At 48.1% G+C, this 24,766-nt stretch overlaps 2 protein-coding genes across 5 annotated transcripts in view; one reads left to right on the top strand and one right to left on the bottom strand.

Moving 5' to 3' along the window:
* The window catches only part of LOC122364634 (stress-induced-phosphoprotein 1-like), a 35,036-nt gene extending 32,261 nt beyond the window's left edge, over window positions 1-2,775 (bottom strand). For 2 of the 4 annotated variants that reach the window (XM_043335207.1, XM_043335208.1), the window contains exon 1: window positions 2,699-2,740. In XM_043335207.1, the coding sequence (XP_043191142.1) occupies window positions 2,699-2,726 (28 nt within the window). In that variant the 5' untranslated portion in view covers window positions 2,727-2,740. Of the gene's footprint in view, window positions 1-1,888; window positions 1,982-2,601 lie in introns of those variants that run through there. The other 2 variants (XR_006253604.1, XR_006253605.1) reach the window with 2 other exon arrangements.
* Window positions 2,776-3,462: 687 nt separating this feature from the next.
* Window positions 3,463-22,514, top strand: LOC122364620. Its single transcript, XM_043335196.1, has 4 exons — window positions 3,463-5,599; window positions 6,458-6,651; window positions 7,931-8,042; window positions 21,406-22,514. Exons 1-4 carry the CDS (start codon window positions 5,512-5,514, stop codon window positions 21,666-21,668), a joined length of 657 nt encoding a protein of 218 aa, XP_043191131.1. The 5' UTR covers window positions 3,463-5,511; the 3' UTR covers window positions 21,669-22,514.
* Window positions 22,515-24,766: the final 2,252 nt, after the last annotated feature.

Below are 24,766 nucleotides of genomic sequence, written 5' to 3'. Positions count from 1 at the left end.
ATATGATAAAATACCTATTGTCTAATGAAACTGTGTGATTTTCACATGCATTACATGTATTTGTATTCATTGTGCATTACGATTATATAACTATGAAACATATCAACGGTCAAGGAAGGCATGCATGTGAATGGCAGTGTCAATAGACAATTTGCCATGTACAGCACATTAACCCTCGCCCCGTTGGGGGGGGGGCCATTTTGGCCCCCCCCCTGTGGTTTTTCCTGAATAGCAAGAAAACGGCGGCGCGCAGCGCCGCCAAATTTTCAGTACCTTCCCGGGCATCAATTTGACACCTTCACACCAAATTTCAAGTCTTAGGTCACCTTAGGTCAGGAGTTATTGAGGTCAAACTGAGGTCATGTTCGAGCAAAAATGAGCAAAAAACATGCAATCTTGAAACGCTCACCAAATCTACAGTTATCAAGCAATTTCAAAGTTCTTTATATGGTCTAGTAGACAAAAGGCGGCGCTACAAAACTGCTATCTCGGATTTTCAAAATTTTTGGTTTTTGACCCAAAAAAATCAAAAAAATTGATTTTTTTAGAAAAACTTTGAAAAAATCCAAAAATTTTCCGAATTTCGAAAAAAAAACGGAATATATGTGATAGTCCCAGCGCTCTTCTATATACATACCAAATTTCAGATCGATATCTCGTTTTTTGGCCAAGTTATAGCGAAAAAAACTGTTCAAAAATGATGACGTCAAATTTTTGAACTCAATTTTTAGCAATTCTAGACCTCGTACGGCAAAACAAAGACCACCATTGAACTCCCCGTGACGAGCTGCATCGATTCGATACCCATTTTATGCAAAAATATTAACTTTAAATTTTGACCTAATTTGACCTGACCTTGACCTGACCTTGACCTGACCTTGACCAAAACGTGATCTAAGCTGGCCCCAAAGGCTGCCTGACCCATATAATCGCATTTGTCATGTAAAATGGACCATAAAACATGTATCACACGACACTTTCATATTGTGACCCCCCCGTGACCTGACCTCTGTGACCTGACCTGGTATCAGTGACCTCAAATAGCAAAATATGTGTTTGAAGAACATTTCCCCATCGATGATTTTCAATGAAATGCATTTTACTCGATTTTACAACGCATTTCTTGAAGTGCCTGTAAATGGTGAAAATTGGACCTTTGACCTGACCTGTGACGTCATCGGTTTGACCTAGGTCAATAAAATTGGGTCACAAGGTAGTTCCCCGTTGGGGCTATCCAACGCCGTTTACCGCTTGTCGCTATGTTGCGTGGTTCTCGAGATCTTAGGGGGGGGGCCAAAATGGCCCCCCCCCCAACCGGGCGCGTTGCTCGGCAGAGCCCAACGGGGCGCGGGTTAATTGCACATATAGATGATAAATTGGTTATGTTCTCCAGTCACAGGTAAAATATTTATTTCCTCCTACTCAATTCCAGTCTGCAAAATGTGGCAGGGAGCTTGACAAGATTTTCAGGGCAGACAAAATACTCAGAATGCTGAGACTCAGGGCAGCACAATTCCTGCCCCTAATAATGCAAATGATTTAACGCTATAATGATGTGGAAGGTGGTGAGGAGCTGAGCAAAGTATTTCTGTCCCAATTTTTCAACTTCTGCCCCAACATTCCTAAAACCTGCCCCAGTTTTTGCCCTGATCCATGATGACTGCTCCGATGAGATCTCGTCAAATCCTGCCATGTTTTGCAGACTGGCTACTCATGATAGAACAACCATTTTAGACTGAGGTGAGCAATAACAATGGGTATAGTTTAGTGTCAGAGGTACCTTATAGTTTTCAAAACAAGTTGATGGGCATAAAGAGCTGAGGCGAGCATTGTACCAAATATGGACATGCTGCATTTTTATATTTGGAAACGGAAGGTGCACGCTCACCTCCTTGACGAGCTACGCAAGTTCTTGCAAAACTATGCACAACACTGTTTCTAAAAATGAAAAGCTAACATTTGAATCTACGACAGATAGGTAGGTACAGGGGCCACTCCACGGTGTGACGACTGGAGGGGACATTGACCATTTCAAGTCTTCCATGCAACGCCATAGGCGTAATGTTAAAGTTTTAAAAAGTGGAGGGGATGAGATCCCCTCCGTCACACCCCTGTGGCGACGCCCTTGGGTAGGTACCATGGTTGGTGGGTCAAAATCCATGGTTAGATTTTTCCATGCCAGCCTGTGATATAAAATTTTAGGTTGTGATTGCAGATGGAGCGAAACTGGGATGAATGACGGAACACTTCCATAAATGTTTCCTTTCAAATATGATAGCCCAAACCTGGTTTGGGCTGATACTTAATTGACTTGGGCTTCACAAATATTTTTAACTTTGACAAAATTCACTCCACATTTTAACCCTCTTTATTTTCTGATGCCAATAGAATATAGATGGCAATCAGCCATCCAGTTACATTACACATTTTGCTTGGAAATAAATCACCTGGAAGTTCAGAGTTTCCACTTATGACAATGCACGATGCAAGTCTCCATTTATGGATCAAAAACTTTTCATATTTAGAAATGTTTCCAAGAATAGAAGCATTTCCATAGATGGAACGAAACTACCTACCACAATGTGCCTCAGCCTGACTGACCTGCAACCAATCTCAATCTAACATAAAAAATTGTTAGAACCACGCACAGCTTATTTAGGGGAAAAGTAATCACATGTGATCATGCTCCATGACCCACACTTAAAATACAAAGCAATCCACTTCATAAATGGATAAATGCTGAAATTCACGTGAAAATATGAAATCAAGGTCGGAGTTATATGGCCTTGCCATTACACCGTTACCGCTGGTATTTTGCTGGTTTCCCCAGATTTCCACACAAATTTCCCTATTTCGGGCACTCATTTCCCTAGATGCTCATTTGCATATAAAATTTAGTCCAAATGTCCCTGATTTAGAAGGCCTTGCTTGATTTGACCCCAGAGCGGACATCCCGAAGGATTTTACTACAAGAAAATCCTGAGCAGCCCTCATCTTGGGTAGTAATTCACCCGCTGGCCGATTCTTCGGGATATGCTTGCTCCATGGGGTAAAATCAAGCAAGCTGCCGCAGGGCCGGCGCCACAGATTTCGGACTGCGGGGGCAGCTTGTCCCGACAAAGGGCCCATGCGGAAAGGCCCAAGGTAACCTATACACAAAATCTGAAAACTCCTCTCGGATTTGGCTCAATATTTTTTCGAGAGGGGTCCAAATTATGCAAAAATGCATGTTCCTGCAATTTTTTAAAGGGCCCGGCTGGCAACTGGTGGATGGGCGGCCTCCCCCTGCCCCCCCCCCCTGTGGCGCCGGCCCTTGCTCTGCTAAATCAGGGACATTGACATTTGGACTTGTGCACTAGGGAAATGAGGGCCAGAAATAGGGAAATTTGTGTGGGAATCTGGGGAAACAAAAAAAAACAGGGGTAACGCTGGCCACGCGGATTCAGTGTTTACCTTGGCTGATTCCGAAGGTCTATGAAGCTAGGCAGTGTGTGCATAATTTGAAGATATTGATTAATAATAGTCAATTTTATGGTTTCAAAGCTTACTTAGAGGCTATAGCTAGAGTGTATATGCTAGTAATGCTGGGCGTCCTTGGAGCCTACCTAGTGTTTTGCAAGGAAGTCTAGTGTGCGCCACATTTGCCAAGCAATTGACACGTGAGAAGTTATAATTTATGTGTGTGGTTTCAGTCGGGCACACTGTGATAATTCCGTTCCATATTTTTTTTTTTTATAAATTTAGTCCAAATGTTTGATTGGGTGGCTTGAGGGATCCGAGTCCACACTAAGCATAGCTTGTTGTGCCTGTCTCTGAACAGTGAACCCACCACCCGATCACGCAATTCCAGTGCTATGGCAGAATTTCGTCTGAAAGTTTAACGTGCCCGGTAGACTGGACACGGTCCCCTCCGCCCACTCATGCTCTCTGGTCTTCGTGCGGCCCCTGCCACATACATGCACGCCATTACACGTAGGGGCCAAATGTTACCGCTCACACCTGCACTGGGGCTTGAACCGGGCTCTCACCACCAGTTCCAGCGTTGAACTCTGGCGCTTTAGACCACTCAGCTAGGAATGGGACTGGCCTTCTGGTTTTATAGAAACGTTCCTTTATTTGAAACATTCCTAAATATAGAAACACTAGGTAGGTACTGTTCCAAAACTGGAAATGCTCAGAAACGCCAATCTTTCTGGGTGATTTATTTCAAAGCAAGATGTGTTATAACTGTCTAGATGGTGGACTGCCATCTATTTATATTGGCATCAAGGAAGCACTGCAGATGGAAATGCGGTGTCAATTTTTCCAAAACTTAAAATAACAGGCGAGCACGCACCTTCCGTTTCCACATACAGAAACCCTATTCCATATTTGGAACAATGATCACCTCAGCGTTTCTATCTATGGAACATTGTTTCTATATACTGAAACGTTTCTACATATAGTATATGGCACGGAATAACCACAGTGTGCTCAACTGGTTTGGTATCTGGAGCAAGGCCTCTGGAGCTTGTAATTTTTGTTTCATATTAACTATGATGTTGGTTGCTTCTAACTTAGTATTTTTGTGGAATTTCTCTCCACCCAGAATATCAGTTTGGTTGTTGGTACCCCTGATATTCTAGTTGGAAATCAGCATTGGTTCAATTTTGGTTTTACCTAAGATTTTCATCCCACCAACTTGTTTGAGAAACTCCACCCATGGGTGACACCGAAGCCTGTCAGTTGGGCAAACTGCAGGGAAGCAGTCCAAACATGGATTGATCAAAATTAAGATATGACATCACAAAAATGGGTGGAGCAATGCCCATATAAGGAGATGTAATTTATATTAATATTACAATTCTGACTTGCTCCCTTTCAAACCCCTCGTCACCAGTCAAAGTCCCCATGATGGTGAGATATTCACTGTGGTTAAAAGGAGTGAACAGCTCTATCTAAATGATGCATCTGATGATGATGTGTTGTGGCTTTTGCATGCTATTTCTGAAGATAGGAGAGGACATCTCTGAAAATTGGATTTCAACTGTCAAAATAATCTAAATTAAAATTCAGCATAATCTATTTTAATATTAGCCACCTGACAACGTCATCTAAAGCAGGTTACCCACTTGTTTCTGTCCTGGAATCAGGTGCAGATAATCTAAATTTTGATTATTTAATTTATCTTGTAGGTGGAATTAAAATATCTTCAAAGGTTCTTTTTTGCTTATGAGATGTAGCCTGAATTATTTTCTCTAGTATCTGAAGCTGTGGTAAGCTTGTCGTTTTCCAGAGCCGTGATTTAACCATTCCAGTGAGGGTCTGCAAGCATGCCCAAATATGGGCACAAATTGTGATGTAATAATCTAAGTTAAGATCAATCCATTTTAGATTTTTTCCCCTGCAGTTTGCCTGACTGCTGTGTGTGAGGCTGTAGCCCACTCTAGGCAGAGCACCACAACATATTTGTGCACAGGTTTTATGAATATAAATGACCTATAGAGTCATTCACTGGGTAAATCTTGTGTCATGGGATCATTCAAGCGGCCGGCCCAGGCGACAGCGGCGAAGAAGGCGAAGAAGTCCAGACGCTACGAAAACTTCGAGGGATATCAAGGTATGATTACGAGCGAGTGAGCGCAGCGAACGAGCGAGTTCTTTTGAGATTAATGGGAAAATCTGAGTATTCGCGACCCGGCCCGGCCCGACCCGACCCGACCCGGCCCCATCACGCTGTGCAGTGGGTGCATTTGCTCACGCGCCGAGGCTAAACGGCTGGGGGTAGGAGCCTGAAATTTGCACGGCGCCGAGGTGACGCTGCGAACCGGTGCACCGTGGTCGTTTCGAGTCGATGCGGGCCCGGGGAGGTGCGTGGCACGCGCTGGAAAAAATGCATTTTCTCCCATTGCCTCAACATGGGAAAATGAAGGCAACGCGTCGTCAAAACGCCAAAATGAGGCCGGCAGGGGTCGCTTCCCGGGCCCGTAGCTCGGCGCCCCGACGGCCGATCGGCATGCGGCAAACGCTGCCCGATCGAGCTAGCGAATGGGGTGCGTGTCAGGGGTGTTGTGCAGCACGTGCGTTGCCAAGGGCTCTCCCGTTTAAAAAATACCCTGGACGCCCATGACACGGCAACCTGTGGTCCATGCTCACCTATGCCCAGTTCGCCAACTTACAGCCCATATGGGTCCCATTCGGGATGGCTCAATGGGTTATTTTTGGTCAAAATTAGCGAAAGATGACGTCACTGTACTCCCCTGGCGACCCGAAGCTAGGATCTTAAATTTTGTTTTAAAGATGTAAAATTGATGTCTGGTGGGGTATGCCAAATTACAAGTCGGTAGCTCTTCACATTTCGGAGTTATTCCAGGAAAACATGGGGGCGTTTCGCCCCCCCCCTCTCCCCAGCGGGCCGCGTGTTAAAGGCCGTTTCTTGCTTCAAAAATAAAACACTCAAAAGCTGCCATTTTTACAGACTACCTCCCGCCGGAACCAGAGGAGGACATGCAAGTTCACAGGAATCGGCTAAGGCAAGAGGGACTAACCGAGGAAGAGCGGGAAGCGCTGCGAGACTTGACATTCGCGGACCGCCGTCGACACGCCGTGGCTCTCTCGACGCCAATGAAGAAGTTCCTGCACATGTACCCCATGATGAAGAATCACCAAGAGGTAAGTTATAGGAGGCAAGAAGGAGTCTTGTAAGAAGGAGTCAAGGAGGCAGTCTTGTAGAGTAATATTTCGCCGGGGAACCTTCATCGGTACCTGACTCGATTGAATTTGCAATAATACCTGCAATAATACTATCCCGAAATTGTTCCGATGCTGAGATGAGGCAGGGGTTAAGTTTTAATCTTGGCTTTTGCATGATCTCTCTGTCTGTCTGTCTGTCTGTCTGTCTGTCTGTCTGTCTGTCTGTCTGTCTGTCTGTCTGTCTGTCTGTCTGTCTGTCTGTCTGTCTGTCTGTCTGTCTGTCTGTCTGTCTGTCTGTCTGTCTGTCTGTCTGTCTGTCTGTCTGTCTGTCTGTCTGTCTGTCTGTCTGTCTGTCTGTCTGTCTGTCTGTCTGTCTGTCTGTCTGTCTGTCTGTCTGTCTGTCTGTCTGTCTGTCTGTCTGTCTGTCTGTCTGTCTGTCTGTCTGTCTGTCTGTCTGTCTGTCTGTCTGTCTGTCTGTCTGTCTGTCTGTCTGTCTGTCTGTCTGTCTGTCTGTCTGTCTGTCTGTCTGTCTGTCTGTCTGTCTGTCTGTCTGTCTGTCTGTCTGTCTGTCTGTCTGTCTGTCTGTCTGTCTGTCTGTCTGTCTGTCTGTCTGTCTGTCTGTCTGTCTGTCTGTCTGTCTGTCTGTCTGTCTGTCTGTCTGTCTGTCTGTCTGTCTGTCTGTCTGTCTGTCTGTCTGTCTGTCTGTCTGTCTGTCTGTCTGTCTGTCTGTCTGTCTGTCTGTCTGTCTGTCTGTCTGTCTGTCTGTCTGTCTGTCTGTCTGTCTGTCTGTCTGTCTGTCTGTCTGTCTGTCTGTCTGTCTGTCTGTCTGTCTGTCTGTCTGTCTGTCTGTCTGTCTGTCTGTCTGTCTGTCTGTCTGTCTGTCTGTCTGTCTGTCTGTCTGTCTGTCTGTCTGTCTGTCTGTCTGTCTGTCTGTCTGTCTGTCTGTCTGTCTGTCTGTCTGTCTGTCTGTCTGTCTGTCTGTCTGTCTGTCTGTCTGTCTGTCTGTCTGTCTGTCTGTCTGTCTGTCTGTCTGTCTGTCTGTCTGTCTGTCTGTCTGTCTCTCTCTCTCTCTCTCTCGCTCTCTCGCTCTCTCGCTCTCTCGCTCTCTCGCTCTCTCGCTCTCTCGCTCTCTCGCTCTCTCTCGCTCTCGCTCTTTCGCTCTCTCTTGCTCTCACACACTCTCACACACTCTCTCGCCCTCGCTCTCTCAGATACACGGCGCGCACGCACATGTTAAATTATTCCACAATGTTTCCAGATCTGGTACGAGCTGGAGAGGATCAGCGGCGGACAGGGTTCCCGTCTTCAGGAATACCGGAAGCGATTGTGCGACTTCCTCACCGCTGTGCAGATGCACACTGAGTGCGAAGGTGAGACAACATATGCACATGGTTAAACATGCCTCTTTTCAGGGTTAACTGTCTTCATTAGATTTACATTTGAGTGAAGGTTAGCCGTATGTTGAATGGCCGAAATATGAAAAGTATAGGTACCAAAAATAAAAGTATTTCAAGGACATCTCTTCTACGGTTCAATCAACATACGCTTATCTTCCACTCATTGATCCCACTATGCTCTTCATTCATGATTGTACTTTTTCATTTCATTATAGGCCTTTATGTAGGTGGATTGTGGATCCACCTCGGGAGAGGTGCCCCGAGGCCAGTTGCATGCAATTGCAACTGAGCATCCTTCACAATCCGTGATCCCGGTATGGCGGGAAACCTTAGCCAATCGGAGTGCCCAGATTGGTTGTCATGCCAACGGTTGCTTGGCAACGACTCAGAGTAGGGAGTCGGAGGGAGAGCTAGAGAGAGCTTAGGACAGAGTGATGGGATGTGTTTTTGTTATTGCAGCAACGTACAATATAAAATGAACGGACGAACACGAACATGAATGAGAGCCAAGATGACTAAGACGCCCTTGAATAACTTCGGGTCACATTCGGTCAGGAACGTAAACCGCGAAGCATGAAAAGCTTACAATGGTGGCAGCGGAAAACTTCCTTCTCATTTTATGAGCTCTCGAATGTCACTGATCTGTAACGGCTGCAATACTGTCATCCAATCAGGCTGGATTTGGCTGAATCAGGTTGGAGCACTGATTTGATTTTGAAGACGGCAATATGCAAACTGCAATGCTACGCTGCAGTGTGGACGATGCTAGTGCGTGACTCATTCAAGGCTTTATTTGGGTGATTTTGTCGCACGACAGATGAGCGGCAAAAGGTCATGTCAGGCACGTTGCCGGTGATCCAATGGTCTGTTATGCACGAATGATGCCAGGCAAGCTACCAAGCCCTAAGACCTCGAGGAACAGTCAAAGCATGGTCTTATGTTTACTTTCGTGATGAAAATGTCGGTGGTAAATCGTTCTGCTGGAAGATACATCGAGCTTTTGCAAGACACCTATTTCAAGACAGAAACCAGTCAGAATATGCAATGTTTTCAATGACTTTTACGGTTTGTGTTCAGTAACATGCTCTCCGAGATAATTTCTCCGGTAAAGAAAAGCCAGGGGCGTCCAAGTGGGACATAACATGATCTAGAAGACTGGGACGCTGCCCCAGAAGTGTTTCTGCGAGGTATCCGGGTAAATGGAGCTGCAGCAGCCTGTTCCGGTAAGCGAATGGCGGCTCGGACTCGGTCGCAGAGACGGGAGTGGACTCTTTCGCAGCAGGGAAATGCTGAGGGCTCTAATGTGAACGATTTGTGTGTTAATGATATAACAATGTCTTCATTGGCGCTAGGTTTGCCTAAATTTGATGGGGATGGTTCGCTAAATAGGTTCGTTGAGGATTTCACGATTTATGCTTCCCTTCAGGGATGGGATGACGCGAAAAAGCGAACGATTGTACCCCTGTGTTTAATCGGCATTGCCAGAGACGCATATGACGCTATTCCAGAGGGCCGCAAGGAAACGTTTGATGATGTCGTATCGGGGCTCAGGAAAAGTTTTGGTGTCCCCAGCTCGCTAGAAAAGCATCTCACGCTTCAAAAGCTAACTTATGATCCTAGCGAATCACTTGACAACTTTGTCATTCGTTTCAAGAAACAGATGGCTGGTGCTTACCCAGGCCAGGTCTCTGACACGATCTTGCTGAATTACTTTTTGTCAGCCCTTCCCGCCGTCTATCGTAGCGCTGTCATTGCTGCGGGGATCACTAGCTTTGAGGATGCGGTAGGAAAAGTACGCAATATCAGGAGTGCCGCTTCGGCAGCTGGTGATATTGGCGCCTCCGTGCGACAGCTCGATCGCTCTGACTCTGATTTGATCCAGCAGCTCCAACGGAGGGTGAGCGAACTGGAGAGTCAGCTGGCTGCGTCATCTCTCGGGATGTCGGCCGGCACGGTGACATCGGCTCCGGGTCAAAGGTCAGCTCGAGCCAGGTCAGATCCTCGCCCGCCATCTGATCGTCGGGCAGACAGCCCCAGAGTCTGTTGGACTTGCGGTGAGTCAGGCCATGTAAAACGGACATGTCCCAATCGGAACGATAGCTGCTCACTGTGCGGTAAAAAGGGACATCGGCAGTCGATGTGCCGGGAGCGCGGTCAGGGAAACTAGCAGAGGCTCCGGGAGATTCCGGAGCCACAGCCAGCAAACATGTTCCCCTAAGTCCGTCTATGACCTTTACGGCTCGTGTCGCAGGGGCAGAATGTTCGTGTTTGCTTGATACGGGGTCGAGTTTAAATGTTATATCTAAAGCTGCCTTAGATATGTTGCCCCGCGCACCACGCATTCAGCCCACGGCGACCGTAGCCCGCACAGCATCGCAAGAAGCTCTTCCACTGCTAGGACGTGTAGTTTTGTGCTTTGAAATAGCAAACTTGCAGTACACAATACCGTGCTATGTTTCTGATAAGATTGATGTTCCCGTTCTGCTGGGTCTAGAATTTTTGCGCGTGTGTCCGTGTGTCATTGACATGAAACGGCGCTGTCTTATCTTGGCGCCCGCTGAGTCGGTGAGATCGATTTCGGTTGAAGCAGTCTCAGTAGGGAAAGTCGTGAACGCAAAAGACATTTCAGTACCGCCGGGTGCTGAGCTCATTGTACGTGGATTTTTGCCCAACTGTGATTACAGGGGACCCGCAATGGTAGAGCCAATCCTGGAAATCGAGAATTTAGAAATTGTTAGTGCTTTAGTGAATGTTTCAAGCGATTCGGTTCCAGTTGCCGTCCGAAATATCAGTTCTGAGCCGATTTCAGTTCCGAGACGCTCTGAGTTGGCTCAGTTGGAAGTTGGGTTTGTCGAGGAGTCCGATGTGGAACAGCGGTGTCAGCTAGCCACAGGACCACAGGACAAACCGCCCGATTTCAAGGAGAAAGTAACTCTAGAGGGCAGTAATATATCTCGGGAGCAAAAAGAGCGATTTTGGGACGTATTGGGGCGGTACGAGTCGATGTTTGACGGTCATTTGGGACATTCTGAACTGGTAACCCACTCTATCGACACCGGTTCCTGCGCTCCCATTCGTCAGGCTCCACGTCGCATTCCTCCACATCTCAGGGAGGAAGTTAAAGGTGCTCTCGATGAACTGGTAACCCAGGGAGTCCTAGAGGAATCGGAAGGGACATGGGCGTCTCCCATCTGTCTAGTGAGGCGTCGGAACGGGAAATTACGCATCTGTGCTGATTTCCGACGGTTGAATGCTGAGACTACTGTTCCAGCGTACCATATCCCCAGGATAGACGACACGTTAGAGGCTTTAGCGGGGAGCTCTCTTTTCATAGTCCTCGACTTTAATTCGGCGTTCTATCAGGTGTCTGTCGATTCCAAAGATCGTGACAAGACTACTATTGTGACGCCATTCGGGTCGTACCGCCACCGGCGTATGCCCATGGGTCTGTCCGGGTCGCCAGCCACGTGCGCCCGATTGTTGGACATTGTGTTGGCTGATCTCTCACCCAAAGTTGTTCTGAGCTATTTTGATGACGTCATTCTACATGGTCGTTCATTCGATGAGCTATTGACCAATCTAGATACCGTTCTGGGTCGACTGAATGACGCAGGTCTGACACTGAATTTGAAAAAGTGTCTCTGGTTCCAGCCCAGTGTGACCTTCCTAGGTCATGTGGTGTCAGAGGACGGTCTGAGGGCCGATCCCGTCAAAGTCGAGAAAGTTCGACAGTGGCCCGTGCCTAAAACTGCTAAGCAGCTGGCACGTTTTTTGGGCCTCGCTGCCTATTTGAGATAGTGATAGTGAAATGAGAAACATTTCACTATCACTTGGTGTGCCACTTTCAGTAGCAAAAGAATTGGAATCGGTGTCGGTGTCGGGTGTTCACGGGGATCGGACGTGCCTCATCGAGCTCCCGCCTCGCCTTTGTGAAGCAGCTGTGATCAGCTGATTATTGGCGCGAAACTCCAGCGTCTTTATCCAACTCAAACATCCTTAGAAATCCTGTCGCGTGTTTATAACAAATTTACACGGACAAACACGCAGGAGTATACAAAAACGGTAACTGTCAAAAATCTTCGAGGAAAACATGCCGATGGAGAGATCGCCGGTGTTATCTCGCCGTCATGGGATGGCACCTCGTCGACCAGCTGACACCCGCTCAGACCAACGCAACGAGGAGGATGCGACCACCAGCGCTTGTACTGGAGAAAATAGCAAGAAATTCGGTGTGAACATGCCCTTAGCGTCACCGGAAGGCGCCGCCAGGGACGCCGCCTCTAAAAGCGGCGATACTGCCGCGGCCGTAAAAGGAGACAACACGAACGTGGTCGTCGCGGCGGACGGTGAGGAGGACGGCAGCTGCGGAAATAAAGGTATGGCAAAAGATATAAATATGCTACCTAAAAGAGGCCAGGTAGGAAAGCTTGATGAAAGTGTATATAAAGTATTTGAGCAGGACTCGGCCAGCTCCCTCTCACGCTCATCTAGCGACACGAGCAGTGTCGAGGCCATCTGCAATGGAGGCCCTGGAAAAAAACTGTGTGGAAACCCAGTCAAAGAAGGTGAGGCCGGGGTTCTTTGTGACTGCTGCCACGAGTGGTTCCACGCCGCTTGCCAGGCAATCCCCAAAATGGCCCTTAAGGCACTGGAAAGACATGACACACTCGCATGGTTATGCTGCGGGTGCAGGGCCGAACTGAAGAAAAATAAAGCAAAGCCCACGAAAGTGTCAACACTGGAGATGAAAATCAATCAACTTGAGGAAGTGGTCCACAAAAACAACAGAATTATGCTAGACAATGCTCAGATCCACAAAAAAGCAGCGGAAGATCAGGCGATCTATCTAGAGAAATCAATCAAGGCCATCAACGAACGTTTCGAAAACCAGCACAAGTCGCTGGAGCTCATGACCCAGCAGCACAAAGCATCCTATGCTGAGGCTGTGAAGGGAACCTGTTCAAAGGTTGCTGAAACAGTGAAGTCCCAACTAAATCAACTCTCTCAAGGCAATCAAACTTGTGAAAGGAATGCAGCCACAAGGGACCTATCAAAGGTTCTTGACGATCACCTTGACAGAGAAAGACGAAAGGCCAATATTGTGGTTCATAACCTCCCCGAGCAGCCAGGCAGCTCTGTTGTAGAGAGATCAGATAGTGACATAGCACTGTTCAAGGGCATGGTCCAAAGCGAGCTGAAACTACATGTGACCGCTACCAGATCTTTCAGAGTTGGGAAGAAGTTGCCTGGTAAACCTAGGCTACTGATAGTCACACTGGACAACCCAGCCTGCAAGCATGACATTCTCAGAAATGCCCCCCAGCTCCGCCACTCTACTCTGTATCCAAACATCTTTGTCACCCCAGATCTGACACTAAAAGAAAGAGAAGCTAACAGAAAACTCAGGGAAGAGCTTGCAGAACGTCGCAAATCTGGTGAGCAAAACCTGACAATAAGAAATGGAAGAATCACTCAGGTGAAGGTAAGCCTTCCTGCAAATGACTCACACCAGAGGGCACCCGCCACTGGGCAGAACCCCCCAACCACCATCCCCCCTGCGCCTGGATCAGACCGTCGGGATGAGGTCCCTGATGGTAACGGGGGCCTCACACCTCGTGGTCGCCCCAGCGTGGAAGCGGGAGGTGAGAAGAGCGCCAACGCCCTCCAACTAGACAGGCCCCCAACCTTGACAAGCCCAGGGAGGCAGAGCAGGCTACCGCCCTTCACTGCAGTGAGAGATCATCTCGCCAGGGTCAACCCCAAACTACTGAAGAACCAGCACCCAACCAGGGGCCAGATAACCCAGAACCCCAGAGGATCTGACTAGACCAGCGAGGCTGCCATGCTAGTACCAAAGGCTTATCTGTATTGTATACAAATGCTGATCAGTTTGTCAGCAAGCGAGATGATATGTGCCAGTTGATTTGTGGAGAGGAACCAGAGCTTATCCTCATCACGGAGGTGATACCGAAGGCTCAGCGGCTACCCATATCACCAGCTCTACTTGAAATCCCAGGATACACACTATACAGTAACTTTGAGCCGGAAACCCCAAACCTAGGGACCAGTGGCATCAGGGGAGTATCCATCTATGCATCAAACCAACTCAAAGCCTCGGAAATATCCATCTCAAGTGCAGGTCAAGCTGTGGAGCATGTCTGGATTAAATTGGCACTCACTGGGAGCGACAGCTTAATCATAGGGTGTGTATACCGCAGCCCCTCCTGTGCCCTGGAAGAAAGTGTGCAACACACTGACAATATCTTCAAGGAAATTGTTTCAATGACTGCTTCCCACATACTGATCACAGGGGACTTCAATCTTCCCCAGATTGACTGGACACTGGAAACTTCATCTGCTCCAGCTCCTCATGCTTCTCACATGTTCATAGAAACAGTTCAAGACTGCCTCCTGTATCAACATGTGTACCACCCAACTCGATACCGATTGGGTGAATCTCCGAATGTCCTAGACCTCATATTCACAAATGAGGAGGGTATGGTGAAAAACCTCAAATACCAGCCAGGTTTGGATAGAAGTGACCACCTGATTCTGAGATTCAACCTGGCCTGCTACTCAGACATGTCACTGCCACGTCAACACAAGGTCACTGACTATACCCGCCTGGCGGGGATGCTCGGGGCACATGATTGGAGCCGCCTTATTGAGATGGATCTTGATGAAGCCTACACTGCATTTAAAACCACCATATCCAAAGCTACGGAGAAGTGCTCCAAAACCAAAAAGGCGCGACACAAAAACATCTACTTGAACCGTCAAGCAATGCAATTAAGGAAGAAGAAAAAATCCCTGTGGGATGTATACTCCATCACTCTGGACCCTGTGGATCATGCCAGATTCACCCGATGCCGAAACGAACTGAGAAGCTTGACCCGGAAACTCAGAAAAAGCTTTGAGTCCAGCCTGGCTCAGGACCTGAAACAGAATCCCAAAGCGTTTTGGCGGTACGCAAGTTCCAGACTCCGAACAAGGTGCCGAGTCGAGGACCTTCTGGACGACCGTGGAGTGCTCGTCTCTACCAACGAAGAAAAGGCTGAGACACTGAGTGCCTTCTACGGGACCATCTTTACCGAGGAAGGAGACGAACCAATGCCGACAATGCGCTACCGCTGGGAAGGACCCACTCTTGAAGATATCGACGTCTCTCCGCAGTTAGTGGAGAAGAAACTTGCAGCCCTTCGACCAGGTAGCTCCCCAGGGCCGGACGCCATCCACCCCCGCGTGCTCCGGGACTCATCACACGCTCTGTGTACCCCGCTCAGCATGATCTTTCGAAAATCTCTAGACGCAGGAGAGCTCCCTCCGGACTGGAAATCGGGTGAGGTAGTCCCAATCTTCAAAAAGGGAGATCGCCGAAAGCCAGAGAACTACCGTCCTGTAAGTCTCACTGCAATTCCTGTCAAAATACTGGAGTCAATCATCCGAGACAGTCTTTTGCAACACTTCTGCGGGAACGGTATTCTGCACAGTTCCCAACATGGATTCCTCCCACGAAGGTCGTGTACCACCCAACTCATGGAGGTGATGGAGCACCTGAGCGCCTGTATGGAGGATGGCGACCCGGTTGACGTAGCCTACCTTGACTTTGCCAAGGCGTTCGATTCTGTGCCTCATCATCGACTAATCCACAAGCTCCAAGCGTACGGCATCAAAGGCAAACTTTTGGACTGGATCAGGGCCTTTTTGCTCGATCGCCGACAAAGGGTCGTGATCCAAGGCACAAGATCGAGATGGACGAGTGTCCTCAGCGGGATACCACAGGGCTCAGTCCTTGGGCCAGTTCTCTTCACGATCTTTGTAAACGACATGCCCCTGGAAGTCTCCAGCCACATAAAGCTCTTCGCCGATGACACGAAGATTTACCGCCGGATGATGGTCAATCAGGATGACGTTGGCCTGCAAGCCGACATTGACGCGCTTGGTGAGTGGTCCCGAAAGTGGATGCTTCCTCTCAATGTCGCGAAATGCAAGGTAATGCACATTGGGCACCAAAATCCAAACCTGACCTACATCCTGCACGGTACCCCGATTGAAGAAACCGACGAGGAAAAGGACCTTGGAATCGTCATCGACAGTGACCTGAACTTTAAGAAACAGGCATCAGTGGCTGTATCAAAAGCTCGTCAAATCCTGGCTGTATTGAGACGCTCTTTTGCAAACATCAACGAGACAACACTACCTCTGCTCTTCAATGCTATGGTCAGGCCGCTGCTGGAATACGGGAACACGATATGGGGACCTTTTAGCATAGGCAACCAGAAGAGACTGGAACGAGTTCAGCGTCGTGCGACAAAAATGGTCCACTCCGTGAGCCACCTGACATATCCTGAACGACTACGTAGCCTCGGAATGCCGTCACTGTACTATCGCCGACGCCGAGGTGATATGATCACCGTGTACCAGCTGCTGCACGGAGGCATGGCGCTGACACCGGAGGAGTTTCTGATACGGAACGAGTCTGACCGGACAAGAGGACACCGCTGGAAACTGGACAAGCCACGAGCTAGGAAGCTTGTGCGCAGAAACGCCTTCAGCACCAGAATAGTCAACGATTGGAACTCACTCCCAGACTCCGTAGTGTCAGCGACATCGGTGAACCAATTCAAGGCGCGGCTGGACAATCACTGGAAGAACAAGATGTACGACATCCCCTTCCCCTAAGAGTCCAGAATGTACATCCTCACGAGCTCGATGAGAGCGGGATCCTCAGGCCAAGTGGCCTTCTTTAACCCGAACACCTTGAAGGTAAGGTAAGGTAAGGTAAGGCTATTTCCGGAAATATATATCCGGGTTCGCTTCCCTAGCAGCCCCTCTTTTCCGTCTGACAAACAAAGACGTACGATTCATTTGGAGCAATGATGCTCAGGCAGCGTTTGACCGGCTTAAGGACGCGCTGTGCAGCGCACCAGTTCTCGCCTTGCCCCGTTTCGACAAGGATGCAGGGGAGTTCATTTTAGAGTGTGACGCTTCAGATGACGCGGTAGGAGCCGTGTTACTGCAACGACAAGATGGAAAGGAGCGACTCATAGCCTATGGTAGCAGACGAATGTCAAAAAGCGAGAAAAATTACGGTGTCACTAAAAAGGAGTTGTTAAGTGTTGTTGTCTTTGTGCGATTGTTCCATCCATATTTGGTTGGAAAACGTTTTTCGCTACGGAGTGATCATGCGTCCCTACAGTGGCTGATGCAATTCAAAAACCCTTCAGGGATGCTGGCGCGCTGGTTAGAGACTCTCAGTCAGTATTCATTTAGCATTGCTTACAAACCGGGGAAGGAGAATACTGCAGCAGACGCCCTCAGCCGCCGACCCGAGCCGACGGCTGACGTCGCGACACAGACCGAAGAGGATCAGTGTCGCCGCATGATTCACTGCCTCGACTGGTCTTTGAGTTTCATTAAGAATGAACAGCAAAGCGACGCGGCGATAGCGGAGATTACCGACCACCTCTCGCGGGGACAGAAGCCGCATATGAAAGCGTTAAAGCACAGCGTGCCCTACCTTTCCCACTGGGCCAAATTGCGGTTACTGGGCGGCGTTTTGTACCGGGTTTATCGCAGGCGTCCCTCAGATGAGGATCAGTTGCAGGTGGTGGTACCACAGTCACTGGTACGGGAGGTGCTCAGCTCGATGCACGGTGGCCCGTCAGGTGGTCATTTTGCAGCTGATAAATTGACCGCACAAATCAGAGCTCGGATGTGGTGGCCATCCGTTCGGCGGGATGCGCAGGAATTCTGCGATCAGTGCGAGCGGTGCGAGACGAGAAACCCTCCAGTTCCTGCACCGAGAGCTTCGTTAGGCCAGTTGTCCGCATCCCGACCAATGGAGGTGGTGGGAATGGATATTCTCTCGGGGCTGCCGTGCACTACAAACGGCAATAAACATCTTTTAGTCGTTGTTGACCACTTCTCTCGGTGGTGTGAGGTGTACCCTCTGCGCGATCTCACGGCACTCAGTGTAGCTAGGGTGCTGGTGAATGATTTCATTAGCAGATTCGGGTTACCCTCGCGAATTCACTCTGACAAAGGAGGTTCTTTCGTGGGCGACGTTTTAACTAAAACATGCGATATGTTGGGAATAGAACGATCAACGATCAGCAGTTGTCACCCAATGGGCAACGGAGTAGTGGAACGGGTCAACAGAACCATTTTGGCAATGTTGTCAAAGTATCTGGAGACGAGTGACCATGACAAGTGGGATGAGCATTTGCCCCTTCTGATGCTGGGATATCGGTCACAGGTCCACCGTTCACTAGGTTTTTCCCCACATGAATTGATGTTCGGGAGAAGTGTCAGGCTCCCAGGGGAAATCAGCTTGGACAGCCCTATACGGAATCGGTCTAAAACGGTGATCGAATACTTTGAGAATTTGCAAGCCAGTCTCCAGAAAATGCACACCGAGGCGCTGCAGTCGTCCAACTCGAGTCACACCAAAAATAAGGCCATTTATGAGACGAAACTGAACCAGTTTACTTATGAGCCGGGAGACAGAGTTTTGCTCCACCGAGGAGTAGTACCGCGAGGGCAGTACTATAAGTTTATCCGGCCATACAAACCAGCTATCATTAAGGCCAAAGTGAGCGACATGAATTATCGGGTGCAGCTAGAGGGCTCACGAAGGACAATCATAGTGCACCACAACCGGCTAAGTCCAACAGCTAGGACCCGGCGTCGCACACCCCAGACAGCGAGCGAGAGAGCTGTGGTAAGAGATAGGAGCGTTTCGGTAAGCACTGACAATCAGATGTTGAGCGCTACCCATCCAGAGCCCAGCGACCCCGCTGGCGGACCGTGTACCGGCAGCACTGCGGGTGCACCTGGGACGAGTCGGGCCACGGTAAGTGACTCGGGGAATGAGGTCGAGTCCGAGGATCAGACGGCGGCTGAGACTGATGACCGGTGCTCAGGATCTGAGTGGGACCCGAGTACGTCAGTTGGTTTGCAGGTAATTGAAGCCCAACAGGTTAAAAGGTCGCCGTTGCCCGTGCCGACACCCCGGAGATCGACGCGCCAGCGACATCCTCCAGACCGCTTCAACCCAATGTGAGCTTGTAGCCGAGTCGTTTGACACATATGTGTATTATGTACATAGTTTTGTTGTGTGAGCGCCACCAAGCTGGCACGGAGTCACAACGGCAATAAATCATGATTCCTGTTAACTCGTAAGCACCCCGACTGGTTGGAGTCATGCGCAGCCAATGCCGATTAAGAGGGATCCCATATCGGTAGCGAGCCAATCAAAGGGGCATTCGAGGGGTGTGATCATGTGCTATGAACTGCTTGTGTATTGCCACTTGTGTATTTTCTGTCGCGTATGTTAACCCGCGCCCGGCTGGGGGTCCTGGATTTCCACGCCCTGCTGGGGGGGGTGTTTGAACACCCCCCCTTCTAACTCGGCTCCTGGGCCACGTAGCGATACGCGGAAGGCGGCGTTCGAAAGAGCGTCAAAAATAATGAGGAAATCACTTCGGTCAATTTTTTGGTCAGGTCAAAGGTCAGGTCACCAGAGGTCATTGAAGGCAAATTTTCGCCGATTTCCAGGTCGAATGTCGAAAATTTCCAAGAAGCCAACGCATAACTCGGGAACCAATAGAGCTACAGCGCCGCGGAAAAGCGCATTCGATAGCCCTATTAACGCCCTTTCTGAGTAATTTTCTCAGATTGGACCTAACGTCAACGGTTTTGCCTGCAGGGGGCAAAAACTGCAAAAATAGCCGATTTTTTCGGAAACAGTTTTTCTGCAATAACTTTTGACCCAAGCATTGTACGAGCTTACTTTTACCGGCATCGTGTTCCTCTCGTCAAGACGCATCGAACGAACTATAATTTGACCTTGAAAGGTCAACTTGAAAATTTGACCTCAGGTCAAGGTCATGACCTGACCGGAAAGGGTCATGTTGCATATCAGTCGATCCGTATCGTCGAGCTGAACACATCTAAGGCGTTTTCATCGCTCTAGCATGCCTCTATCAAAAGTTATTTGCGAAAAACTGTTAGATACCATTCGTGACCTAAGATGACCTCAGGGCATAAACAGGGGTCACAGACACCATTTTCATGTTCAGTGTGTCTAAACCACTTGTAATTCAGTGTTTGGGAGTGTTTATAATGTCTTTCGTCCAAAACAGGCGCATTTCAATTTTCTCCCATTGACTTATAATGGTGAGGTCGCAAAATTGACCTGACCTTAGGTCATCGATATCAAAATTCTGAGATATACATTTTGTACATGCTAATGCTCTTAGCAATCGCTGAAAGTTTCAAAGCGATCGGTCACTCGGTGTAGCTATGACAGACATTGAAACTTTCTATGAGGTGAGGTCACTTCGAGTGACCTGGTGACCTGACCTTGAATGACCTTGGTCTGAAATTTTCACAACATGTGTAGAATTGATGTATGATAAGGTGTACCAAAAACGGCGGCGCTCCGCGCCGCCGTTTTTGAGATATTCGCGAAAAACCACAGGGGGGGGGGGTGTTCAAACACCCCCCCCCCAGCAGGGCGCGGGTTAATAATATCTCGCGTCCGCCGCTCTTACGCCAGAGATGTGCAATATGCTCTGCACAATGGATCGCTTTCGTTCGCGAACTGTGCGCTAACGAGCAGTGTGTTACATGTTAAATTAATCGTGCTTGTGTGCGTATGTGGCCCTTGCGAGGCATGCCCGTCTCTTCAAGCGCGAGCCCAGGTCTTGATTTGGCGATGGGGGGATGTAGGTGGATTGTGGATCCACCTCGGGAGAGGTGCCCCGAGGCCAGTTGCATGCAATTGCAACTGAGCATCCTTCACAATCCGTGATCCCGGTATGGCGGGAAACCTTAGCCAATCGGAGTGCCCAGATTGGTTGTCATGCCAACGGTTGCTTGGCAACGACTCAGAGTAGGGAGTCGGAGGGAGAGCTAGAGAGAGCTTAGGACAGAGTGATGGGATGTGTTTTTGTTATTGCAGCAACGTACAATATAAAATGAACGGACGAACACGAACATGAATGAGAGCCAAGATGACTAAGACGCCCTTGAATAACTTCGGGTCACATTCGGTCAGGAACGTAAACCGCGAAGCATGAAAAGCTTACATTTATACCTACCTTTGACGAGCCGCTCGATCGGCAGGCGCGGGTAGAAGCAACGCAGATTTTTCATGTCTTTTAGCCTCGGTAGGCGGCATGAATAATTTAGCAATGAATGATCCATCCACTTCTTCTAGTTCGGAAATAATGAGATAACCATTCGTTTTGCCATGCGCCGAACCCTCACATTTCACACCAAGGTATTGTTTGCAAGGTTGGGAACTAAAAGTAACTGCCGTTTGTTTCAGATGATGACAAGGTGGATTCGCTACTGGAATATCTCCTGGTGGACCCAGAGGAGATATTCGGGTCCGCTGGCAGCCAAACGATGCCGCACTTCGAGGAGAGCCCGAATGGTTCTCTGACACTGGTTGTCGAGGGCCAGCGGGTGGTCGAGGACGTGGAAATGACGCGCAGCGATGCCCTTCTGCTGTGGGCGGCGTCCTTCCCAGTGTATAACCAAAAGCCGCCCACAAAAACCGCAAAAAAATGCACTCGCATTCCTGTCTGAGCAGGTTTTTGAGAAGGCCCGGGGCAGCGTGGTGGTTGGAAACCGCGCCCTGAAGCGTATTCAGCAGATCAAACAACTGACTGAATAAGCCCCTCACACACACACACACGACATCCTTTGATACAGTGCGTCTCAGAATGTTTACGTCGTCCGTGTTGTTTTGAATGTTTACGTGACGATGTTGTTCAGTTCCTGTTATAACTGAAACTGTTCCAGTTTCAGTTCAGTTCCTGTGTCGTTTTTTTTTCTCAAAATGACACAGTTCCTGTCGTCTGTGTCGTTTTTAATGTTTACGTGACGATGTTGTTCAGTTCCTGGTGGACACCTGTCCTGGCAAGGCGGCGTTCGTTTGTATTTGCAGCTCAGAATGTGTGCTATAGTCATTCGCTCCAGGCATCCAAGTCGGTTGTTCGTTTGATGCATGGCGTCTCAGATTCGTTTGTGACATGGCGGCTCAGATTGTGACGCGAACATGTTTTGAATAGATATTTATTCACAATCGATGGCAACACAAATCGAATTCCTAAATCCAGACGTTTCGACAGCAGTGTGCCTTCGTCAGTGGCTAAATTAAAAATATATATAATATCAAAAACAATCGCTATAAGTCTTGTGTCTTGTATAATCTTGTATGTGTATCTTGTATCTTGTATGTCTTGTGTGTGAACGACTTATAGCGATTGTTTTTGATATTATATATATTTTTAATTTAGCCACTGACGAAGGCACACTGCTGTCGAAACGTTTGGATTTAGGAATTCGATTTGTGTTGCCATCGATTGTGAATAAATATCTATATGTCTGATAATTTACATGTTTTGAATAAAATGTCGACAAGTTTCGAAACATAATGTGTGTAAAAGTGCAACGTGGGAGTTAAATATCGAAGACAAAAGGTGTGTTATTCGACACATATTTTGTTAGTAAGTGAAAGTATCTAAACGAGTTTAAAAACACGGTAATAAGGTATATGTGTGTAATTGGAAAACACGCTTGTCCGAGAAATACGTGTTAAGTTTACTCACCTTTGGTTAGTGAGATTTGCCCACACTACTAACTTCATGTTTTTCTTAGTTATTCTGCACACATTTTGATAGTAAGTCAGCGCTCTAAGAGAGTTTTAAAACACGGTAACAAGGCATACGTGTGTAATCAAAAGTGAGTAAGAAACCTGACAGGTGAGTTTCAAAACACGCCATCATCGTATTGCGTGTTCTGGTAAACACACTTATCTCAGAAATGCGTGTTAACTTTACACACCTTTTGTTAGTGAGATTTGCCCACATAACACGAAGTGTGTAAACATTTTTTACAGTGCAGTGGCCGTCGGCTATCGGACGGCAGAGCGTCATACATGGTCGTCACATCTCGGTACAGACAGATGATTATCTGTTTAGTTAAATGCACTTTATTAGAGTGCCTCAACGTGCTCTACATTTTATGTTTGTAAGATAACCTAATTACCGGGTGTTCATTAATGAATGAAACAAAGTAGGTAGGCATCAGAAAGATATATTTTCATCTCACGTTATCAAATCACAAAATGCATTTTCAAGAGGGTTTATCATTTATGATGACATCATCGCGATCACCGCTTGCCACTTGTGTCTCCTACAGGAAGTGCTCAAAGATAACACCTTCACTCCGCCACGCACGGCTCTGCCCGGCGCTGTGTGTGCCGGACCATCTTCCTCATCTGCTCCTCGCTTATGTTCTGGCGAAGTCCTCCACGACCTTTTTCAGTTCTTTGATTGTTTCCGGCTCCGATTCTACCACGCGATTCAAAGCTTGGGTCCAGAACGAGAAATCCAGGCAGGACAGGTAGGGACTGTATGCGGGCGAGTGCAGATGGGTACCTCCGCGCGAGATGATCCGATCGTTGAACTTCGATCGAGGGAGGCCAATCATGACAGAATCAGGATCTTCCATACCTTTCCAATGGACATTTTAAGCTCTTCGCACGCCTGCAGAGCATGAGCTGTGGCATTTTTCCGGAAGAAATCCTTGACCTTTTCCATTTCACCAGGGGTCATCGGCTGGCGCCCGGAGCGCACACATGGCCGTGTCGCTGCAACCATCCTAAATCTCTCCACTAAACGCTGAAAAGCATTCAGATGTGGTATGTGGTATTGCTGCTGGTTTTCTAGCCCGCGCCCTGCTGGGGGGGGGGGTGTTTGAACACCCCCCCTTGTGGTTTTTCGCGAATATCTCAAAAACGGCGGCGCGGAGCGCCGCCGTTTTTGGTACACCTTATCATACATCAATTCTACACATGTTGTGAAAATTTCAGACCAAGGTCATCCAAGGTCAGGTCACCAGGTCACTTGAAGTGACCTCACCTCATAAAAAGTTTCAATGTCTGTCATAGCTACACCGAGTGACCGATCGCTTTGAAACTTTCAGCGATTGCTAAGAGCAATAGCATGTACAAAATGTATATCTCAGAATTTTGATATCGATGACCTAAGGTCAGGTCAATTTTGCGACCTCCCCATTATAAGTCAATGGGAGAAAATTGAAATGCGCCTCTTTTGGACGAAAGACATTATAAACACTCCCAAACACCGAAGTACAAGTGGTTTAGACACACTGAACATGAAAATGGTGTCCGTGACCCTTGTTTATGCCCTGAGGTCATCTTAGGTCACGATGGTATCTAACAGTTTTTCGCAGATAACTTTTGATAGAGGCATGCTAGAGCGATGAAAACGCCTTATATGTTCAGCTCGACGATACGGATCGACTGATATGCAACATGACCCTTTCCGTCAGGTCATGACCTTGACCTGAGGTCAAATTTTCAAGTTGACTTTTCAAGGTCAATTATAGTTCATTCGATGCGTCTTGACGAGAGGAACACGATGCCGGTGAAAGTAAGCTCGTACAAGCTTGGGTCAAAAGTTATTTCAGAAAAACTTTTTCCGAAAAAATCGGCTATTTTTGCAGTTTTTGCCCCCTGCAGCCAAAACCGTTGACGTTAGGTCAAAACTGAGAGAATTACTCAGAAAGAGCGTTAATAGGGCTACCGAATGCGCTTTTCCGCGGCGCTGTAGCTCTATTGGTTCCCGAGTTATGCGTTGGCTTCTTGGAAATTTTCG

The sequence above is a fragment of the Amphibalanus amphitrite genome, unplaced genomic scaffold (assembly GCF_019059575.1).
Source record: "Amphibalanus amphitrite isolate SeventyFive unplaced genomic scaffold, NRLGWU_Aamphi_draft 000687F_arrow, whole genome shotgun sequence".
NCBI classification, from domain to species: Eukaryota; Metazoa; Arthropoda; class Thecostraca; order Balanomorpha; family Balanidae; genus Amphibalanus; species Amphibalanus amphitrite.
Note: the sequence above shows the minus strand (reverse complement) of the source record. Positions and strands in the feature narration are given on the sequence as shown.